This window comes from Rattus norvegicus, chromosome 10 (genome assembly GCF_036323735.1).
Source record: "Rattus norvegicus strain BN/NHsdMcwi chromosome 10, GRCr8, whole genome shotgun sequence".
Lineage (NCBI taxonomy): Eukaryota > Metazoa > Chordata > Mammalia > Rodentia > Muridae > Rattus > Rattus norvegicus.
Genome location: NC_086028.1, coordinates 17,680,665 through 17,698,469, shown reverse-complemented (window position 1 = coordinate 17,698,469; position 17,805 = coordinate 17,680,665). Strand labels below are relative to the sequence as shown.

Here is a 17,805-nt window from a genome sequence, read left to right as displayed (position 1 = left end):
GGAAAAAGTCTCCAGGAGACATGAAGGACGCTGTCAAGCTGACGTTTATGCTACCCTCCAGCCGGCACATGCATGGAACACTTACTAACAGTTCTCAACCATAAAAAGAATCTTATAAACTTTTTAAAACTCCACAGCAAGTAGCCTATGGGTCAAAGAGGAAGTCGCAGAGTATTATTAGAAAAGAATTTGAACCAGGCAGTGGTGGCACCGCCTTTAATCCCAACACTCTGGAGAGATCTCTGTCAGTTTGAGGTCTACAGAGTATGTTCCAGACCAAAAAAAACCCTGTTTTGAAAAACAAAACAAAACAAAACAAAACAACAACAACAAAACCAAACCAATGACCACCATCACCACAGCCACCAACAAAGCCAGAAGGGTCTTTAACGGAGGACTCAGGCAGAACTCTGAGCTCAGAGCTATCCTGGTCTACCTGGCCTGTTCTTTGCTGGCCAGATACTTAGTAAGATAGAGCCTGTCTTTTTTATAAAAAAAAAAAAAAAAAAAAAAAAAGCTGGGTATGGTGGTGCAACCTTTAATCCCAGCCCTTGTGAGGCAGAGGCAGGTGGATCTCTGTGAGTTCAAATCCAGCCAGGTCTACAAATAGAGTCCAGGGCAGCCTGGGCTATTACACAGAGAAACCCTGTCTCAAAAAAAAAAAAATCAGAATCAAATTAGTGCTCTGGTGCTGGCATCAGACTTAATGAGGAAATACTGAACGTGTTCCTCTCGAGCTGCGAACAAGGAAGAACTATTTCTACTATTTCTAGCCAACCTCTCGCTGGACCTGAGCCAGCACTATAAAGCAGTAAGAGGTACATCAACTGAAAAGAGGAAATGAAACTGTTTCAGTGTATACAGAAAACCTCAAGGAACCTACCAAAAAACAAAACAAAACAAAACAAACAAACAAAAAAAACCCCACCTAGAATAAGACAGTAAGGCTACATAAGGGTTGGGGATTTAGCTCAGTGGTAGAGCGCTTGCCTAGCAAGTGCAAGGAAGGCCCTGGGTTCGGTCCTCAGCTCTGGAAAAAAAAAAAAAATCAAAGGCTACATATAAGACCCCTGCACGAACAGTAATATAGCTCTATCCTCTAGTAATTAGCTAAATTGACTGAAACTTTTTATTTTATGTTTATGGGTGTTTTTCTTGCATGTATATCTGTGCACCACTTATGTACCTGGGACGACAAAGGGCGGAAGAGGGAGTTAGCAGACCCCCCCCCCCCGACCTGGAGTTACAGACAATTGTGAACTGCCACTTGGATGCTGGGAACTGAACCCAGGTCCTCTGATGGTACAGTTAAGTACCCTTAACTGCTGAGCCCTCTTTCCAGTCCCTTAAATTGATAATCTTAAAGTATCTTACAAAAGTACCCTACCCAAAAGACGTAAGTGTAATTCTTAATTACTAAGAATTAAAAATCACTAGCGAAAGTTATCAAAGAAAATATATGCATATAAACTGCCTGACGCTGAGGGCTCAGATGACCATTCCACCCAAACTGACCCAAAGTCCTGGTGAGGCTTCTTTACAGGTCTGGCGAAGTGACACGACAGTGTGTCTGAAAAGGCAAAACGGCCGAAGACTCAGGACTCACACCACGTGATGCCGAGGTTTACCAGAGCCTGGGTTCACAGACGCAGACAGAAGAACCCATATGACAAGCAGACCCTAAGTGCACCAAACCAGATCCACCCACACAGTCAGCTTCTTTTCCACAAAGAAAACTTAGCAGAGGGAGGTGGGTATTTCCAACCCATGATGCCGGGATACGCATCCCAAAGCAAACGCCGAACCTGACCACACCTTATCCCTCACAGAAACTGAACTCAAGATGTTCTCACCGGGATATACAAAACCACTGTAAACCTCTAAAAGACTGACACACGGCGGTAGGGGAGCAAATGAAGGGACTCGTGCAAACTCAGAAGTCACGGTGAGACGTCACACCATCAGGGTGGATAAGGAAAAACAGTGAAGTTGATGAGGCCAACGGTTGGGAAAGCCAAGCAAGTGGACCACCCTCGGTCGGTCGCTGTAGAGATAGGACGAATTCAGAGCATCTGTGTGATGTCACTGACCTGTGCTTAGCCTGCCTCACCCTCTCTTCCATTCCCTAGGCTTTTATTTTTATCTTCTTATATTTAAAGATTTATATATTTATTTTATGTATATAAGCATGCTATTGCTGACACACCAGAAGAGGGCATTCATTTATAGAGAGTTGCGAGCCACCATGTGGCTGCTGGGATTTGAACTCAGGACCTCTGGAGGAACAATCAGTGCTCTTAACCGCTGAGCCATCTCTCCAGCCCCCTCCTAGGTTTTTGTAAAATGGTCTTGGGTTTTGCGGCTGAGTCTGGTCCCAAGATTTCTGGCCTCTCTGCTCTAGGTACATTTCCTGTCTACAGCGTTACTGACTCTGGGGACTTGAGAGTGAGGAGGTACTGTCCCATCCATTTAGAGCCAGTGCCCCTGGCTCCGAGATCAACAAACTCCATCCCCTATCTACAACACTGTCAGTGTCCCAGAGAGCTGGGGACGGAAGACTCCTGGCTCAGAAACACAGACTTACATAAAATTCCTAAAGGACTAGTTCGTCTCTGTATCAGGTGTGGCGTCCAGTCCTGTCTCTGTGACTGTGACAGTGCTACCACACAACTTACGACCTAGACTTGTGGCTGTACTTTTACAAGCTGATTGCTTTGGTTTGGGGGACAGAAGGTTAAAAGCAGCCATCGAGCACAGGGTCTGAGTTTTCTGTCAAAGGCATGGATGACACTAGAAACAAGATGGAGGGAAGAGGCAGAAGAAGAAGGAAGGCCGAGTCCTGTGAGGCCACTTGGCAAAGAGGTGGGCCAGGGACTCCCAAGACCATTTACATCCAGCACTGGTTTCTGGCAGGCAAGGCAGGCCCGAGAACAAGTTCCGCCTGACAGCCCCTGAGCTGCATTCCAGCGCAGTGAAGTTACTGACTGGCTTGGCACCCATTTTCCCAACCAGAAAAATAATCTGGGTCTTAACTAAGAAGTCCCCAGGGTTCCTTGTAGGGATATGGTGCAGGACCTCTGAACCATTTAATAAACTCAGCTTCAGGACAGGGACAGACTCTGAGAGACAAGTCATTACATAATTTCATCAACATGACCAGCTCAGGCACTCACTACTGTGTCACCCTATGGATCCTTCACGGTGTGCAGCGCAACCAGGAATTAGCCTGTGTCACGGTTTGTATATGCTTGGCCCAGGGAGTGGCCCTGTTGGGAGGTGTGGCCCTGTTGGAGTGGGTGTGTCACTGTGGGCATAGCCTTAACAGCCTCAGCCTAGCTGTCTTGAAGTCAGTCTTCCACTAGCAGCCTTCAGAAGAAGATGTAGAACTCTCAGCTCTGTCTGCACTATGCCTGCCTGGATACTGCCATGCTCCTACCTTTATGATAACAGTTTGAACCTGTAAGCCAGCTCCAATTAAATACTGTCCTTTATAAGGCTTGCCTTGGTCATGGTATCTGGTCACTGCAGTAAACCCTAACTAAGACAAGCAGGGAGGCTGTGCTGGTTAGTTGTATGTCAGCTTGACAGGAGCTAGAGTCCCTTGGGGAGCAGGACCCTGAACTGAGAAAATGCTCCCACCAGATCCGCCAGTGGACAAGCCTGAGAAGCACTTATTTGATGGATGACTGAGCTCCCAGCTTACTGTGGGTGGTTCTACCCCTGGGCTGGTGGTCCTGGCTTCTGTAAGTAAGGAGGCTGAGCAAACTAGTAAACAGGACCCTCCATGGCTTCTATGTCAGCTCCTGCCTCCAGGTTCCTGCCCCGCCCGCCCACCCACCCATCCCGGACTCCCCACTTGATGGACAGTGCAGTGGAACCGTAGACTGAAATAAACCCTCTCCTTCCCAAACTGCTTCCGGCCATCGTTTTGCCACAATAGGATCCCAACTAAGACAGAGGCCAATCCTTAGAGCAGAGAGGCCCCTACCTCCCCACCCCATCCCCGCTCCACTCCGCCCCACAACCCTTCACCACCTCCTTCTTCATCTGCTTGAGCTGCTCTTGGAACCTGGCGTAGTCTCGATCCTGCTCCAGGCGGATCCGCTTGGCCTCCTCTCTGCGACGCACGCTGTGGTCCTGCTCCATCTTCTCCACCTGCTGCTTCTGCTGCCGCTCCAGGTTCTCTAGCTCCACGTCATAGAATTTCTTCTTGGCCTGGAAGGGGCACAGACTCAGAGGTAACGAAGCCACTTCATACCTCGGAGTCTACTAGACCCAGGCTTCAGTCCCCCAGCCCAGTCACCCTTTGCTGTGTGTCCCGGGGCGAGCTACTTAACCTCTCTGAGTCTGTTTCCTGCGGCATGGCACTCCGCAGAGGGGATTTCCTCTGTGTGACTCAGGGTCACTGTGACCTAACCACCCTTCTACACACCCCTACCATCTGAAGAAAACATGCAGGCCAGAAGCCCCCGGGCCAGAAGCCCCCGGCCAGAAGCCCCCAGCCAGAAGCCCCCGGGCCAGAAGCCCCCGGCCAGAAGCCCCCGGGTCAGAAGCCCCCCCCCCCCGGCCAGAAGCCCCCCCCCGGCCAGAAGCCCCCGGGCCAGAAGCCCCCGGGTCAGAAGCCCCCCCCCCCCCGCCAGAAGCCCCCGGGTCAGAAGCCCCCGGGTCAGAAGCCCCCGGCCAGAAGCCCCCGGGTCAGAAGCCCCCCGGGCCAGAAGCCCCCCCCCCGCCAGAAGCCCCCGGGCCAGAAGCCCCGGGCCAGAAGCCCCCAGGTCAGAAGCCCCCGGGTCAGAAGCTCCGGGCCAGAAGCCCCGGGCCAGAAGCCCCCAGGTCAGAAGCCCCCGGCCAGAAGCCCCCGGGCCAGAAGCCCCCCGGCCAGAAGCCCCCCCCCCCCGGCCAGAAGCCCCCCCCCGGCCAGAAGCCCCCGGGTCAGAAGCCCGGGGCCAGAAGCCCCCGGCCAGAAGCCCCCCGGCCCGTCTCTCACTCACGTTGATTTCTTGTTCAAATCGTCTGTGCATCTGCTCCAGCTGCAGCTCGTGCTTGGTGCTCAGCTGCGTCTGGTTCCGATGCTCTTCTTTCTGCAGGAGCCGAAGCTCTCGGAGTTCCTGGCGCCTGCGGATTGACAGACACGACGTTCCCCAGTGAGAAGGGGGCCCCTAAGACCACAGCACCCGCAGTCTGGGCCGTGGAAGGATGGATTGTGGAGTAGAATCCCACTGACGCGGGTCGGGCTTTGGTTGATATTCACTGACGAGAAGGTGAGCGTCCTCCACAGATAAAGAATGCTCGGAGACCAGCGAGGAGGAAGGAACTAACCGCCACCCCCAAAAGTGGTCTGTCCGCACTACAAACAGGCATAAAGCAAACAAGTGCAGAAACGAGAAGAAACTTTAAAATTGCCTGTCCAATTCAAAACGCAAATATAAAAGAATATAAAAGGCAACCAAAGTGGACAAGTATATAGAAGAATTCACACTCCGCGTGGTACTGATGTAAATTAGAACATTTTGGAAGACACTGGCAATACCTCAGAGCTGTTAGGCACCCCAATTTCACTTCTGGATTGAATGAGGATTTTTTTAAAAACTTTTTTAAATGTGATTTTTTTTAAAAGTGTGTTTTTTTTGTTTTTTGTTTTTTTTTTGTTCTTTTTTTTCGGAGCTGGGGACCGAACCCAGGGCCTTGTGCTTCCTAGGTAAGCGCTCTACCACTGAGCTAAATCCCCAGCCCAAAAGTGTGTTTTTTTAACAGTGTCGTTTATAATTGAATTTCATTCCCCTGGCTAAGATGGAGGAAATCACTAGAACGTCCTAAACTATTTCTATTCTGAAGTGCTGGACGTTTCCTCCAAAGCGATGATGACGTCTGCAAAGCCCTGGTCTCTGGGCGCTCTGAGCATCCTCATGTCTGAGACCAGCAGTCCGGGAAGCCTCGATGCACACTGAAAACTCAGGCAGAAGCTCGCTTGTCAATGAGAGTCCCGAGGCGCACGGCTTATCTGACAGTTTCCTCACAGTGTCCCCCCCCCGTCCCCCCCCGAGGGCTGTTAGAGACAACTGGAGTGTGAGGCTGTTTCAGGCATGTGGCTTCGCCTTATACCTTCCTTCTCTGCCACTCCCTCCCCTGCTCATGGGTCTGCCTCTGAGATGTACACTGAATCCTGTCCCTGCTCCCTCCTGGCCACTGCCCCAGCCCAGCCTGAGCCCGAGGCTGATGGTGTTGGACAGCCCCCCACGTCCCAAGTCAGTTTTACCGTTCTGCAGCCAAGACAGTGACCAGATAGACCGTCCAGATGGGACATCAGGGCCTGTCACTATGTGCCACTTCCCCTTCTGGCGTGCCTGGAATCCTCCACCCTTCCCTCGAAGCATACAAAGCCCAGGTCCTGCCCCCATGCAGACCACAACCCCACCCTCCTTCTTGCCTGGCATTCCATACTGAAGTCCTGGTCTCTAAGGTCCTGGGGTTCCCTCAGCGTGCCCCCAGCTCTGGGGTCTTCACATCATCCCACAAGCTCAGCTCAGGGTGGTGATGAGGAGGTCCCTGAGAACAATCTTTGCCCATCTCAGGCACTTACTACTGTATCACCCTGTGGATCCTTCACGGTGTGCAGCACAACCAAGAATTAGCCTGTGGGATTGTTTGTATATGTTTGCCCCAGGGAGTGGCACTGTTGGGAGGTGTGGCCTTGTTGGTGCGGGTGTGTCACTGTGGGCGTGGCCCTAACACCCTCAGCCTAGCTGTTTGGAAGTCAGTCTACCACTAGCAGCCTTCAGATGAAGATGTAGAACTCTCAGCTCCCCCTGCACCATGCCTGCCTGGATGCTGCCATGTTCCTGTCTTGATGATAATGGACTGAACCTCTGAACCTGTAAGCCAGCCCCAATTAAATGTCTTTATAAGACTCAACCTTGGTCATGGTGTCTATTCAGAGCAGTAAAATCCTAACTAAGACAGCCTGTGTATTGTGTTTGGGACCCATAGGTATAAATGTGACCCACAGGTATAAAAGCTATAAATAGGGCTGGAGAGATGGCTCAGTGGTTAAGAGCACCGACTGCTCTTCCAAAGGTCCTGAGTTCAAATCCCAGCAACCACATGGTGGCTCACAACCATCTGTAATGAGATTTGATGCCCTCTTCTGGTGTGTCTGAAGACAGCTACAGTGTACTCATATATAATAAATAAATATTTAAAAAAAAAAAAGCTATAAATAGCTTCACGTATCTGGATTTCAATCTGTCCCAGTGGCTAATTGGGTGGATGGATGGATAAATGACAACTGAAGAAACAGGCAGATAGACGGATTAAACGTACGATTAGACAGATGGGTACATTAATACATTATTATATTAGACATTAGTACAGACATGGGTAGGTGGATGGACAGATGGATAACTGGGTGGACAAGTGGGTAGACAGATAAGTACATGGATGGATGGATGGATGGATGGATGGACAGACAAATAAATTAGAAGAAAGAACTAGATGAGCAGTCAGGTGGTGTCTAGATGGGTGGGTAGGCGGGTAGCTGGAAGAATGCGTGGACAGACGAGAAGGCCAAGGGATGGATGGGTGCAGGGACAGGGATTAGGTTGCTAGGCAGAGGAGAGAGACACAGCTTCACAGATAGAGGCTGAGTAGATGGGTCACTGGACATGTGGACGAATGAGATGGACAGTAACAGACAGACGGACAGACAGATGGACGTGTGAGTATATGAATGCAGGAGAAAGGGTCTCGAAACCACTCTCCTTTTGCCTCAGCCCCCCTATTCCACACCATGGACAGACAGCTGTCCCACCCTCAAGGCCAATGCCTGGCACTCACTCTCAGGAGCCCCAGCTGTTCCCACACCGGGGCCTCCCTAGACTTGCCTGAGAAACCTCATCTCCTCGTCTTTCTTCTCGTCTTCGCTGATGATCTTGGAGGTGGTGATGCTCACCTCCACACCGTCCACCACAAACCGGCGGGTCCTCTTCAGGGTCTTGTTGTGCAGTTTTGAGCCCTGGCAAGGAGAACGTGCCCAAACTCAGGTAGGGTGAGGTGCACAGCCTGGGCTCAGGAAGGAGGTGGTCATCCACTGTCCCCCTTCCCCAAGCGTTCCAAACAAGGCCTAGGCGTCTGGCCTTAGGACACTTTCCTTCTGCTAGGATGAGGCTTCAGATATCTCTCAAAGCTTTTACCTCACTAAGGTCTTCTTGCAAAACCCAGGTATGTTGGGCACAGCCATACAGAGAAAGGAACCAACTCTTAGCCATAAAGAACTGCGCTCACCTACACTGGCCACTGCTGCCTTTGTAACCCAGGGAAAGACCCTTGTCTCATGTGATGGCTTGCATATGCTGAGCCCAGGGAGTGGCATGTTGGGAGGTGTGGCCTTGTGGGTGTGGGCTTTAATACTCTGGTCCTAGCTGTTTGGGAGTAAGGCTTCCCCTATCAGCCTTCAGATGAAGATGTAGAACTCTCAGCTCCTCCTGCACCATGCCTGCCTGGACGCTACCATGTTCCCGCCTTGATGATAATGAACTGAACTTCTGAACCTGTAAGCCAGCCCCAATTAAATATTGTCCTTATAAGAGCTGCCCTGTTCATGGTGTCTGTTGACAGCAGTAAAACCCTAAGACCTCTTGCCTGAAGCTCAGCTTTCTCCACTGTCCATGGAGCATTAAAACAACTAGCCTCCCAGCTGGCCACGAAGATTTACCGAGGAGCACACAGAGCACACAGCAGCCCCAGCTCATACCACAGATTTACTTCTGCCAGTCACAATCACAGGCCACAATCCCTATTGGATTTGCTGGCCTCAGCTGACCTGGCTGGAGCCGGTGGGCAGCCGTGCCTGTCTGGAGCCTCACGGGCCATTCCCCTCAATCACCTCTCTCTGAATAATTAGTCTACAACGGCTGCTTGGAGAGACCTACCTGCCACTCTTCAAGCTGTCATGGCGGTATGGCATATGGTGCCCGTTGGAAGTGTTTGGTTCTAACTAGTTGAGGATTTAGAGAGGGGCTGGTACTGGTTTTCTAATGGCCTCTGTCCTGTCCACTGACTAAATTTTCTGCCAGCTCTAAAGACTTTTCCTGCTAGAACCTAACACTGCCTCTGCTACATAGTTCAAGAGCCTTCCAGCCCCTTCCATGCCAGAGGCTGATTTGGCTCCTTGCTCGGTATGCTTCTGCCCAGCCTACCTCACCTGGGCTCAGGACATTTACTGCCTTTTCTTTTTAAATGGTTCTAGGGACTGAACACTGAACCCAGGTCGTTTCATGTATGTAATGCAAGCACTCTACCATTGGTTCATATCTCCAACCCAAGAAGTACAAGGCCCTGGCTGTCCTAAATAAGATGACACTTCTGTGTAAAAGCCACTGGCCACAGCTGGGAAACGACAGTTCATGACTCTTGTGTCAGTTCTGAAGAAACAAAACAAGAAGCTTCCTCGGATGCTCCCGTTTGACGGAGCTTCTCTCTGCTCCAACTGCTACTGTGGGGCTGTTGGCCGTTCCCACCGTCCCGGCTTGCACTTAACGGATGTGTGACTTTCTACCGTGTGTTTTATATTGAGTAAATCTTGGAAGGTAGTAGAGAATTGTGCAGGACCACTCTCCCCCCCCCCAGATCCCCTATATCAGCCTTGTTTGGGGGTTCAGGTGGCGAACAGTAAGTTTAGAACTGCTGGAGGCAGACAAGGAAGGAGGTTGACCTCCTAGCTGCTGGACGAGGAGAGGGCTAAAGGCACACAAGGCCAGGGGTGACCGCCGCCATGCCTTCACCCACACAGCCTTGTGCCAGCTGCCAACTTCTTTGAGTCTCCACTGCCCATCGGGAAACTGTGGGAGGAAGCAGCCTTTCGATTCTGTTTAAAGCACCTTACGCAAGGTGGCTACAGCACTTATTGTCACCCACTGCCAGTCAGGAGGCCAGAGAGGAGAGTGATGGTAACCTCACTGAATCACAGAGCTGGCCCCGAGCCAGGGAACCTCCACTTATAGAATGTTCTTCCCCCAGTTTTATTAACCAAACTTTAAAATCTGAACCCAAACTAACTGTGTAACAGTACTGTCTTACACTGACTCAATGTGGGGTGCTAAGCTATGAGGTGAGCCAAAATCTTAAAGAGCCAAACTCATGAAGCATTTAAAATAAGAGGCTGTTATATATGTGTGTGTGCATGTGTGCGTACTGCTAAACATGTCACAAGGTCTGGTTCATTCCTAGCCCCTCTCACAAATGCATAAATCAAATACAATGTAAACAGCTTCTGCCTGCTTTTGGGAATGGAACCATGGCCCACTGATCAACATGGCTGCCCTGGTCCTCAGGGTGACAGGTGACATTACCTTGAGAGACAATGAGCCCGTCTCTTTGTTCAATGACAGGTCAGCAGACAAGGAGGTGCCGTAGTCCATGCTCTCTGAGGTAGACAGGTTGCTACAGTCCGACGCCCTCTTAGAATGGTTTGGAGTTACAGAGCCAGGGAGCTCCAGGCCTCCATTGGCCAGAGTCTCGACACCCAAAGTCTCCAGGGCGCTGCTGTTAGGTCGGCTCTGGTTGACCTTCGGGGGTTTGCTGGCTGCAGAACTGGGGTTCTCAGCCTGGTCAGTGATTTGTTTCTCTTCGGTCACCTGAATTCTGGCATCCACGGACAATGGCCGGGACTTCCGGAGGGGAACAGGTACCTTTAAGCCATTGTCATTCTTGGAGACCTCATCTGCAGGGCTGGTGTTCTGGGGGGATCCATCCCCTGAGGGTTGGTTACAGGGCCCGTTCACAGGCTCCTGAGGCTGGCTGGGAGGCAGGGGGGTAGAAGAATCCTGGAGAAGCTTGTCAGAGTTGAGGCTTGGCTGAGTTCCATTGGCAGAGGAGTCCTGAGTGTGGTTGACTGGGGGCTAGAAAAGAGTCGAGGCTGAGTTGCTGGGGCTCCCCGGTGGTGGTTTGGCCCCAGAGGTGACAGGCCAGCCGCAGAGCAGAGCAGGGACCACTGAGCCTAGTCTCCACCACACCCCATAGCCTTTCTTTTTTTTCTTTTTTTTTTTTTTTTGGTTCTTTTTTTCGGAGCTGGGGACCGAACCCAGGGCCTTGCGCTTCCTAGGTAAGCGCTCTACCACTGAGCTAAATCCCCAGCCCCCCCATAGCCTTTCTTAAACAGGATACCACCAGGACGAAGACTCCGCTCCTCTCTAGTTATAATTTCACCCAGTAGCTTCTCCTGTCTCATGAGGAAAACAGACTACAGCCAGCTGTAGAGAGGCCCAGACAATTGTCACAGTGCAGAGGAATTCCCCTTTCTCACTCAAGGCCAGCTCTCGCAATTTCAACACAGATCCCATTACAGATGGTTGTGAGCCACCATGTGGTTGCTGGGAATTGAACTCAGGTCCTCTGGAAGAGCAGTCAGTGCTCTTACCCACTGAGCCATCTCTCCAGCCCTAGATTTTTATTTTAAATGTTTACAATGAAGCCTAATTCTAAGTTTAAAATGTTAAGTTAGAAATTTAATGAGCCAGGCACAGGAGTACACACCTACCCTTTATCTCGGTGCTCACTAGGTAGAAGCACGAAGGCCTCTGAGTTCAAGGTCAGCCTGGTCTACATAGTGAGTTCCAGGCCAGCGAAGGCTATACATGGGGGGTGGAGGGTTTCAGCTCTGTGACAACTCAACATGTTTACTGGGACTCTCTAGGGAGAGCAATCCTCCTAAGACCCGGGATTGAACTGAGAGACCAGGACCTTGGACAAGTCCAGGTCTGCATGCTCCAGAACCTGGATCTGGCTAAAGTTTGCTCAGCCTCGCCCTGGGCACCTGGGGAGTTTGGGGCTCCCAGCCAGTTGGCCCCAAGAGGAAGAAAGGAATCCTTCCCCCATCTCGCTCCCAGGGGCGGCTGGGGCCCACCCTCCTCAGACCCATGTTTCTCAGGCTTACCGGAACAGCACTCACAGCATCCTTCTCGTCTCCATCCTCCTCTTCTCCATCCTCCCTGCCGTCCTCCCTGCCGTCCTCCTTGCCGTCCTCGATCTCCTCCATCACCTCAGCCTTCGCCTCAGCCACCAGCTCCCGAAGGGCCTTATTACTGGTGACTGTACTGACGAAGGGATGCTGAGGAGAAGAGACACCTACGTTAGAGCCATCTCGAGCCACTTGTGGGGTTGGAATGGCTGCGGGATTTCATCCTGGAGCAACGAGGACCAGCTCTGGTCCCAAGACAACACGTGAACTTGGAGTTGGAAGGGGAACTCAGAAGCCCTGCATGTAGAGGGAAACACCCGACTCTGCGACTCAAGCTGTGTGACCCTGAGCATGCCACTCCTCCTCTCTGAACCATCTCCGAAGGACAGACAGACAATCATGCTGAAGCCAAGGGAAATCATGAAGATGAAATGAGGCAGTTCATGTGAAAGTACCTTGCAAAGTCCGAGTCCAGCCCATGTTCTTTCTTGAGAAGATGTCATCTGTGTGTTTACTTTCTTTTTAACCCATGCTAGCCCTCCCCCCATTCAGCTGCTTCATTCCATCCAATTCTGTTGCTTTAGAGAACCCTGACTAATATACAATCTAAATATGGTTTGTGTTCTGATATGGCCATGAGCCTATGGAGGCCAGGGAGTAGAATGTGGCGCTCTGAGTGAGAATGGCCCCCATTGCCTCACGTTTGAATACTTGGTCCCCTGTTGGTGGAATTGTTTGGGAAGGATTAGGGAGTGTGGCCTCACTGGAGGAGGTGTGTCACTGAAGCTTTGGAGTGTGTTTGTTTATTTATTTATTTACGTACTTTATGTATCTGAGTGTTTTGTCTGTATGTATGCTTGCACACCAGAAGAGAGCATCAGATCCTATGAGACTACAGTTATAGATGGTTGGCTGAGCCACCATGTGGGTGCTGGGAATTGAACTTAGACCACTGCCATGCTTCCCTAATGGATGGTTATGAATTCAAGCCCTCTTAAACTGTAAGCCCCCAAGAAACTCACTCTTACATAAGTTGCTTTGGTCATGGTGTCTTATCCCTACAATGGAAGAGTAACTAAGATATCCTTCCACACCATGTACCTACAAATTCTCTTCAAGGACAGAATTCTGTGGATATGGAGTTAACTTGCTTCAAATCGTACGTGCGGCTACTGCTGGGGGTCTCAAATAATGTGCCTCTTACAGTCCCATAACTCTGTTTAGGCAGACATCCTCTTCCTGTTTAATCAGTAAGCTTCATTATGACTTATCCTAATTTTTTTTCTTTTAAGATAGGTTTTCATGTAGCCCAGGAAGCTGGTCTCATACTCTGAGCCTCCACCCCCCTCTGGTGCTAGGATCACAGGCAGGCACCGATAGAGCAAGTTTATGCAATGCCAGGGCTTGCACCCAATGGGGCACACGAGGCTAGTATCCACCTGCACGAACTACACCCCCAACGTTGCCCCAGCATCCAGAGTTCTTTTCTGCGGCAGCTGTGAGGATCCATCCACTGCACTGAGCAGAGGTCACTGCAAGGTCACATGCTCCTCGGTGCTGGGACAGATGCTCAGTGGTGCTCTCTACCACTGATCTCCACCCCTACTCTTCTGATTCCACATCACTGTCTGTTTAACCATCCTGCTGCTGCTGCTGCTGCTGCTGCTGCTGCTGCTGGCCACGTGGGGGTGTTTCCTGCTCTGAGTGACCATGAAGCAAGCAGCTAGGGACGATCTTGCATCTGCTGTCTTCGGGCAGAAATATCTATTTGGTTTTGAGAAAGGTGATGTAGAGTTTCCTGACAGTGACCGAACTCTACTCTAGGCTTTTACACAAATGGCACTCTTTAAGAGGGCATGCTTTTGGGTTGGGGATTTAGCTCAGCGGTAGAGCGCTTGCCTAGCGAGAGCAAGGCCCTGGGTTCGGTCCCCAGCTCCGAAAAAAAAAAAAAAAAAAAGAAAAAAAAAAAAAAAAAAAAAAAAAAGAGGGCATGCTTTTTTTTGGTTCTTTTTTTTTTTTTAAATATTTTATTTATTTAATGTATATGAGTACATTGTAGCTGTCTTGAGATACACCAGGATCTGTTACAGATGGTTGTGAGCCACCATGTGGTTGCTGGGAATTGAACTCAGGGTCTCTGGAAGAGCAGTCAGTGCTCTTAACCCCTGAGCCATCTCTCCAGTCCTTTTTGGTTCTTTTTTTTTTTTTTTTCCGGAGCTGGGGACCGAACCCAGGGCCTTGCGCTTCCTAGGTAAGCGCTCTACCACTGAGCTAAATCCCCAGCCCCGAGGGCATGCTTTTTATAGACCTTACAAAACCCCAAAGCAAAAGGTCTGGGGATGTTTGGTCAGCCTAAAGTGCCCTGGAGAGCGAGGATGCAAGTATGTCCTCTCAGCCCCCTTTGTCATGAGGGGCAGAGGGGAAGGAATGCTGGGGGTTTAGGGGCATCACTGGGTTGGAATTTGCTCTGCCAAAACCCACCGCTGTCATCAGAAATCTTATTTTGGGACGAATAGTGTCAACCAAAATGTTGGAGCATTCTTTCAATGACTAAAAACGCATCTCTGACACCTTAAGAACATACTCGGGGGCTGGAGAGATGGCTCAGCGGTTAAGAGCACCCGACTGCTCTTCAGAGGTCATGAGTTCAATTCCCAGCAACCACATGGTGGCTCACAACCATCTGTAAAGAGATCTGATACCCTCTTCTGGTGTGTCTGAAGACAGCTACAGCGTACTTATATATAATAAATGAATAAATCTTTAAAAAAAAAAAAAAAGAACATACTCGGGGCTGGAGAGGTGGCCCAGCAGTCATAAGCACTGACTGCCCTTCCAGAGGACCCAGGGTCAATTCCCAGCAAGCACATGGTGGCTCACAACCATCTGTAACTCCAGACCCAGGGGAGCTGGCACCCTCCTGTGGCCTCCATGGGCGCTGTACACATGCACACAGACCTACATGCGGGCCAAACACCCACAGACACAAAGTAAAATGTTAAAAAAGACATACTCAGACCTGGAAGAATCCACGAGGAGTTATTCCTTTCTGTTTGTATGTTTAAATGTTCCTGGGGCTGGTGAGACAGCTCAGTAGGTAAAGGCATCTACAGGCAAGCGTAAAGACCTGGGTTTGAGCCTCGTTTCCCACATGATGGAAGGAGGGAACTGACTCCCACAAGCTGTCCTCCCATCTCCAGCCTATGCTATGGCACATGCGTGCCCTGACTAATACACACGGAAAACAAAATTAAATAAAAGTTTCCTTTGTGTCTGGGTGTAGAGCAGGAGTAGAGTGGTTGTCTAACGTGTGTGAGCTTTTGAGTTCAGTCCCTGACACTGGCAGACAGGCAGCAGGCCACTCCCTACCCGTTCCCCCTGAAGTTACACATGTCACATCTTTAAAGAGCTGCGCCCACCATGTTTTCTTGCACCAGCCTGACCTCAGTTCATCTAATCTAGTGGAGCTGTGAAGAACTGAATTTTCCTGCATAGGTAGGTACACAGCGACTCTGGGACGTGACCTCATGTGCCAGGCCAGGTCAGGCCTTTCACCAAGGGGAGTCAGAAGGCCCACCACAGACTGACCAACCGGAGGCTGGTGGACATTTCGGAGTCTCGCTGGGGCCTTCCTGAGAGGGGAGGTGTCACATTCAAGCTGGGACCCAGGAGATGTGTGGGCAAAGTTAGGGAAAACTCCAAGTACAGAGTTTTAAGCAAAGATATGGCCTCTGAAGATCCTGAGCTAGGCTTGGTCCTGGAGGCCGGAGCCTGTGCCTGGTACTCAGGCAAAGGGAGCTAGGAGGGAGCCTGGGCAGCATGCACAGCCTCAGGCAATGGAAAGCCATTCATTCATTCATTCATTCATTCATTCATTCATTCCCAGGCTACTCTCAGCTCTGCTACCCAGGAGCTCGTCACTGTGGCTGCTACACTTTTCCGATGGTCCCAAGTGGGCTTTCCACAGAACTAACCAATGGGTCACCAGGACGTGCAGGGTTAAGTGTGCTGACTAGGTGATGGGAGCCAAGCCACCTGGGATAAAATCCAGCCCTCACTGCCCACCTGAGCAAGTCAAGAGACCCTCTCTGTGCCTTAGTTTGCTTATCTGAGGAGTAGGGATAAAAGTTTGGCTGTTCTACGTGCTACATAGTGGGTGTTCAAAATGGCATCACTACTACCATCACCACCACCACAACCCCATCATCACAATCACTATCCTGGAGTCCGGGACACACGACCCAAGCAGGACACCACAGGACACCTCTAAGAGGGAGCTAAGGCAGACAGGACAAGAACCAGCAGCGTGGGCCCAGCCTGCTCAGAGTACAAGGCTTTCACCAGGGCACTGTACATATTGACCAAATTAGTAGCTCTTGAAGAGAACCATCTGCTCTGCCTGCCTGGAGCCCCAGGTCCCTGGGAAGAAGCGGGGAGGGAGCGCAGGTAAGGGGTCCAGTTAAGCAGGGCAGCTCCCTGCAAGGGGCTCAGGGCAGGTGTCTGTTGTGTGTGAGCAGCCCCGCCAAGGCTGACTGGCCTTGATTTGTGTTTAATCTCTGAGAGACAAGGAACGAGAAGGGTGCTGCATCAGCCCACCACCTCTAGTCAAGGCTGTAGAAAACCTTTCTGCCTGACTCAAATGCTGAGGCCCCTCAGAGAGCTGGACCCCGGCACCTCCCAGAATGGCCAAACACTGGGCAAACACTCCCCATGCTGCACCAGGCAGGCTAGCCCAGGCATTCATGACGGATCCTGCACAAGAGCAGATCAGAGCTGGCCTCACTGTCTACCCCTCCAGGAAGAAGGATAGCTGCTCAGAGCCAGCTCGGCTGATGGCTCCAAGCTGCCGGCATGGAAGAGGCAGCATACCGTTTGCCAACTGGCACCTCTCTTTGGCCAGGATCTCTGCTGTCACCGAAACAGATGTCCCATCCGAGTGAGCTTATTTTCTCTCTGTGCACCGAGAAGCCACTAGGGGGCGATGCTCAGATCAAAGTATGCTCCCCTCACCTGCTGCCTGCACCCTTTCTCTTTGTTTCTGTCTTTTTTTTTTTAATTAAAAAAACAAAACAAAACAAAATACACACAAAAAACAAAAAAACTTTACTTTTATTCTATGTGCACAGGTGTTTTGCCTGCATGGGTGTCTGTTCACCATGCATATGCAGGATCCTACAGGACTGGAGTTACAGACAGTTGTGAGCTGCTATGTGAGTGCTGGGAACTGAACCTGGGTCCTCTGGACCAGTGGCCAGTGCTCTTAACCACAGAACCAATTCTCCACCCCTTCTTTAGACTTTTTTTCCCCTCTACTCATTAGAAGCAGCTCCCCAGAGTGGCCAAGAGGACAGACTTCAGAGCCAAGTCACTGGAATGAGGACATTAGCCATCACTGCCAGCTGTGTGACCAAGGGAGAAACGAAGGCTCAGAGGGAACTCCTCACAACCCTAATTTCAGATCCAGGTCACCAACTGCTGCATTAGTCAGGGACATTTGTGCAGATGAATGACTGAGCCATCAGTCCCGGGGAGCTTGGGTGGCTTAGCCACAAGGGACACAAAAGGACAGGGAGTAGCAGCACCCTAGGAGTAACAGACAAGACCTGCCCCAGCTCTGACATTCCAACCAGGTGACCTCGGGCAGGGACTTCTCCTTTGAGCCCAGTGTCCTCAGGTCTAGCAGAACACTGTATCCCTCCCACCCTGCACTTTAACAGGTACTGGAGAGGCCCCAGCAGGTCTGAAGGCATCTGGGTAAACTGAGGCAGAGCATCTTCCCTCTGCTACTCTCCCCTCTGCTCTGTGCTCTTCCGCAGCACGCTGAGAATCCCCTGGCAGGCACTGCTTCAGCTAGG

General features: G+C 50.9%; 1 protein-coding gene across 4 annotated transcripts in view; it reads right to left on the bottom strand.

The window, feature by feature from the left end:
* Stk10 (serine/threonine kinase 10) overlaps nt 1-17,805 on the bottom strand; it is a 94,189-nt gene that overhangs the window by 17,868 nt on the left and 58,516 nt on the right. For 2 of the 4 annotated variants that reach the window (XM_039085736.2, XM_039085737.2), the window contains 5 exons: nt 11,927-12,100; nt 10,344-10,892; nt 7,878-8,008; nt 4,989-5,112; nt 4,036-4,215 (listed from right to left, as the gene is read on the bottom strand). In XM_039085736.2, the coding sequence (XP_038941664.1) occupies nt 4,036-4,215; nt 4,989-5,112; nt 7,878-8,008; nt 10,344-10,892; nt 11,927-12,100 (1,158 nt within the window). Of the gene's footprint in view, nt 1-745; nt 785-1,708; nt 1,720-4,032; nt 4,216-4,988; nt 5,113-7,877; nt 8,009-10,343; nt 10,893-11,926; nt 12,101-17,805 lie in introns of all 4 variants that reach the window. The other 2 variants (NM_019206.2, XM_063268809.1) reach the window with 2 other exon arrangements.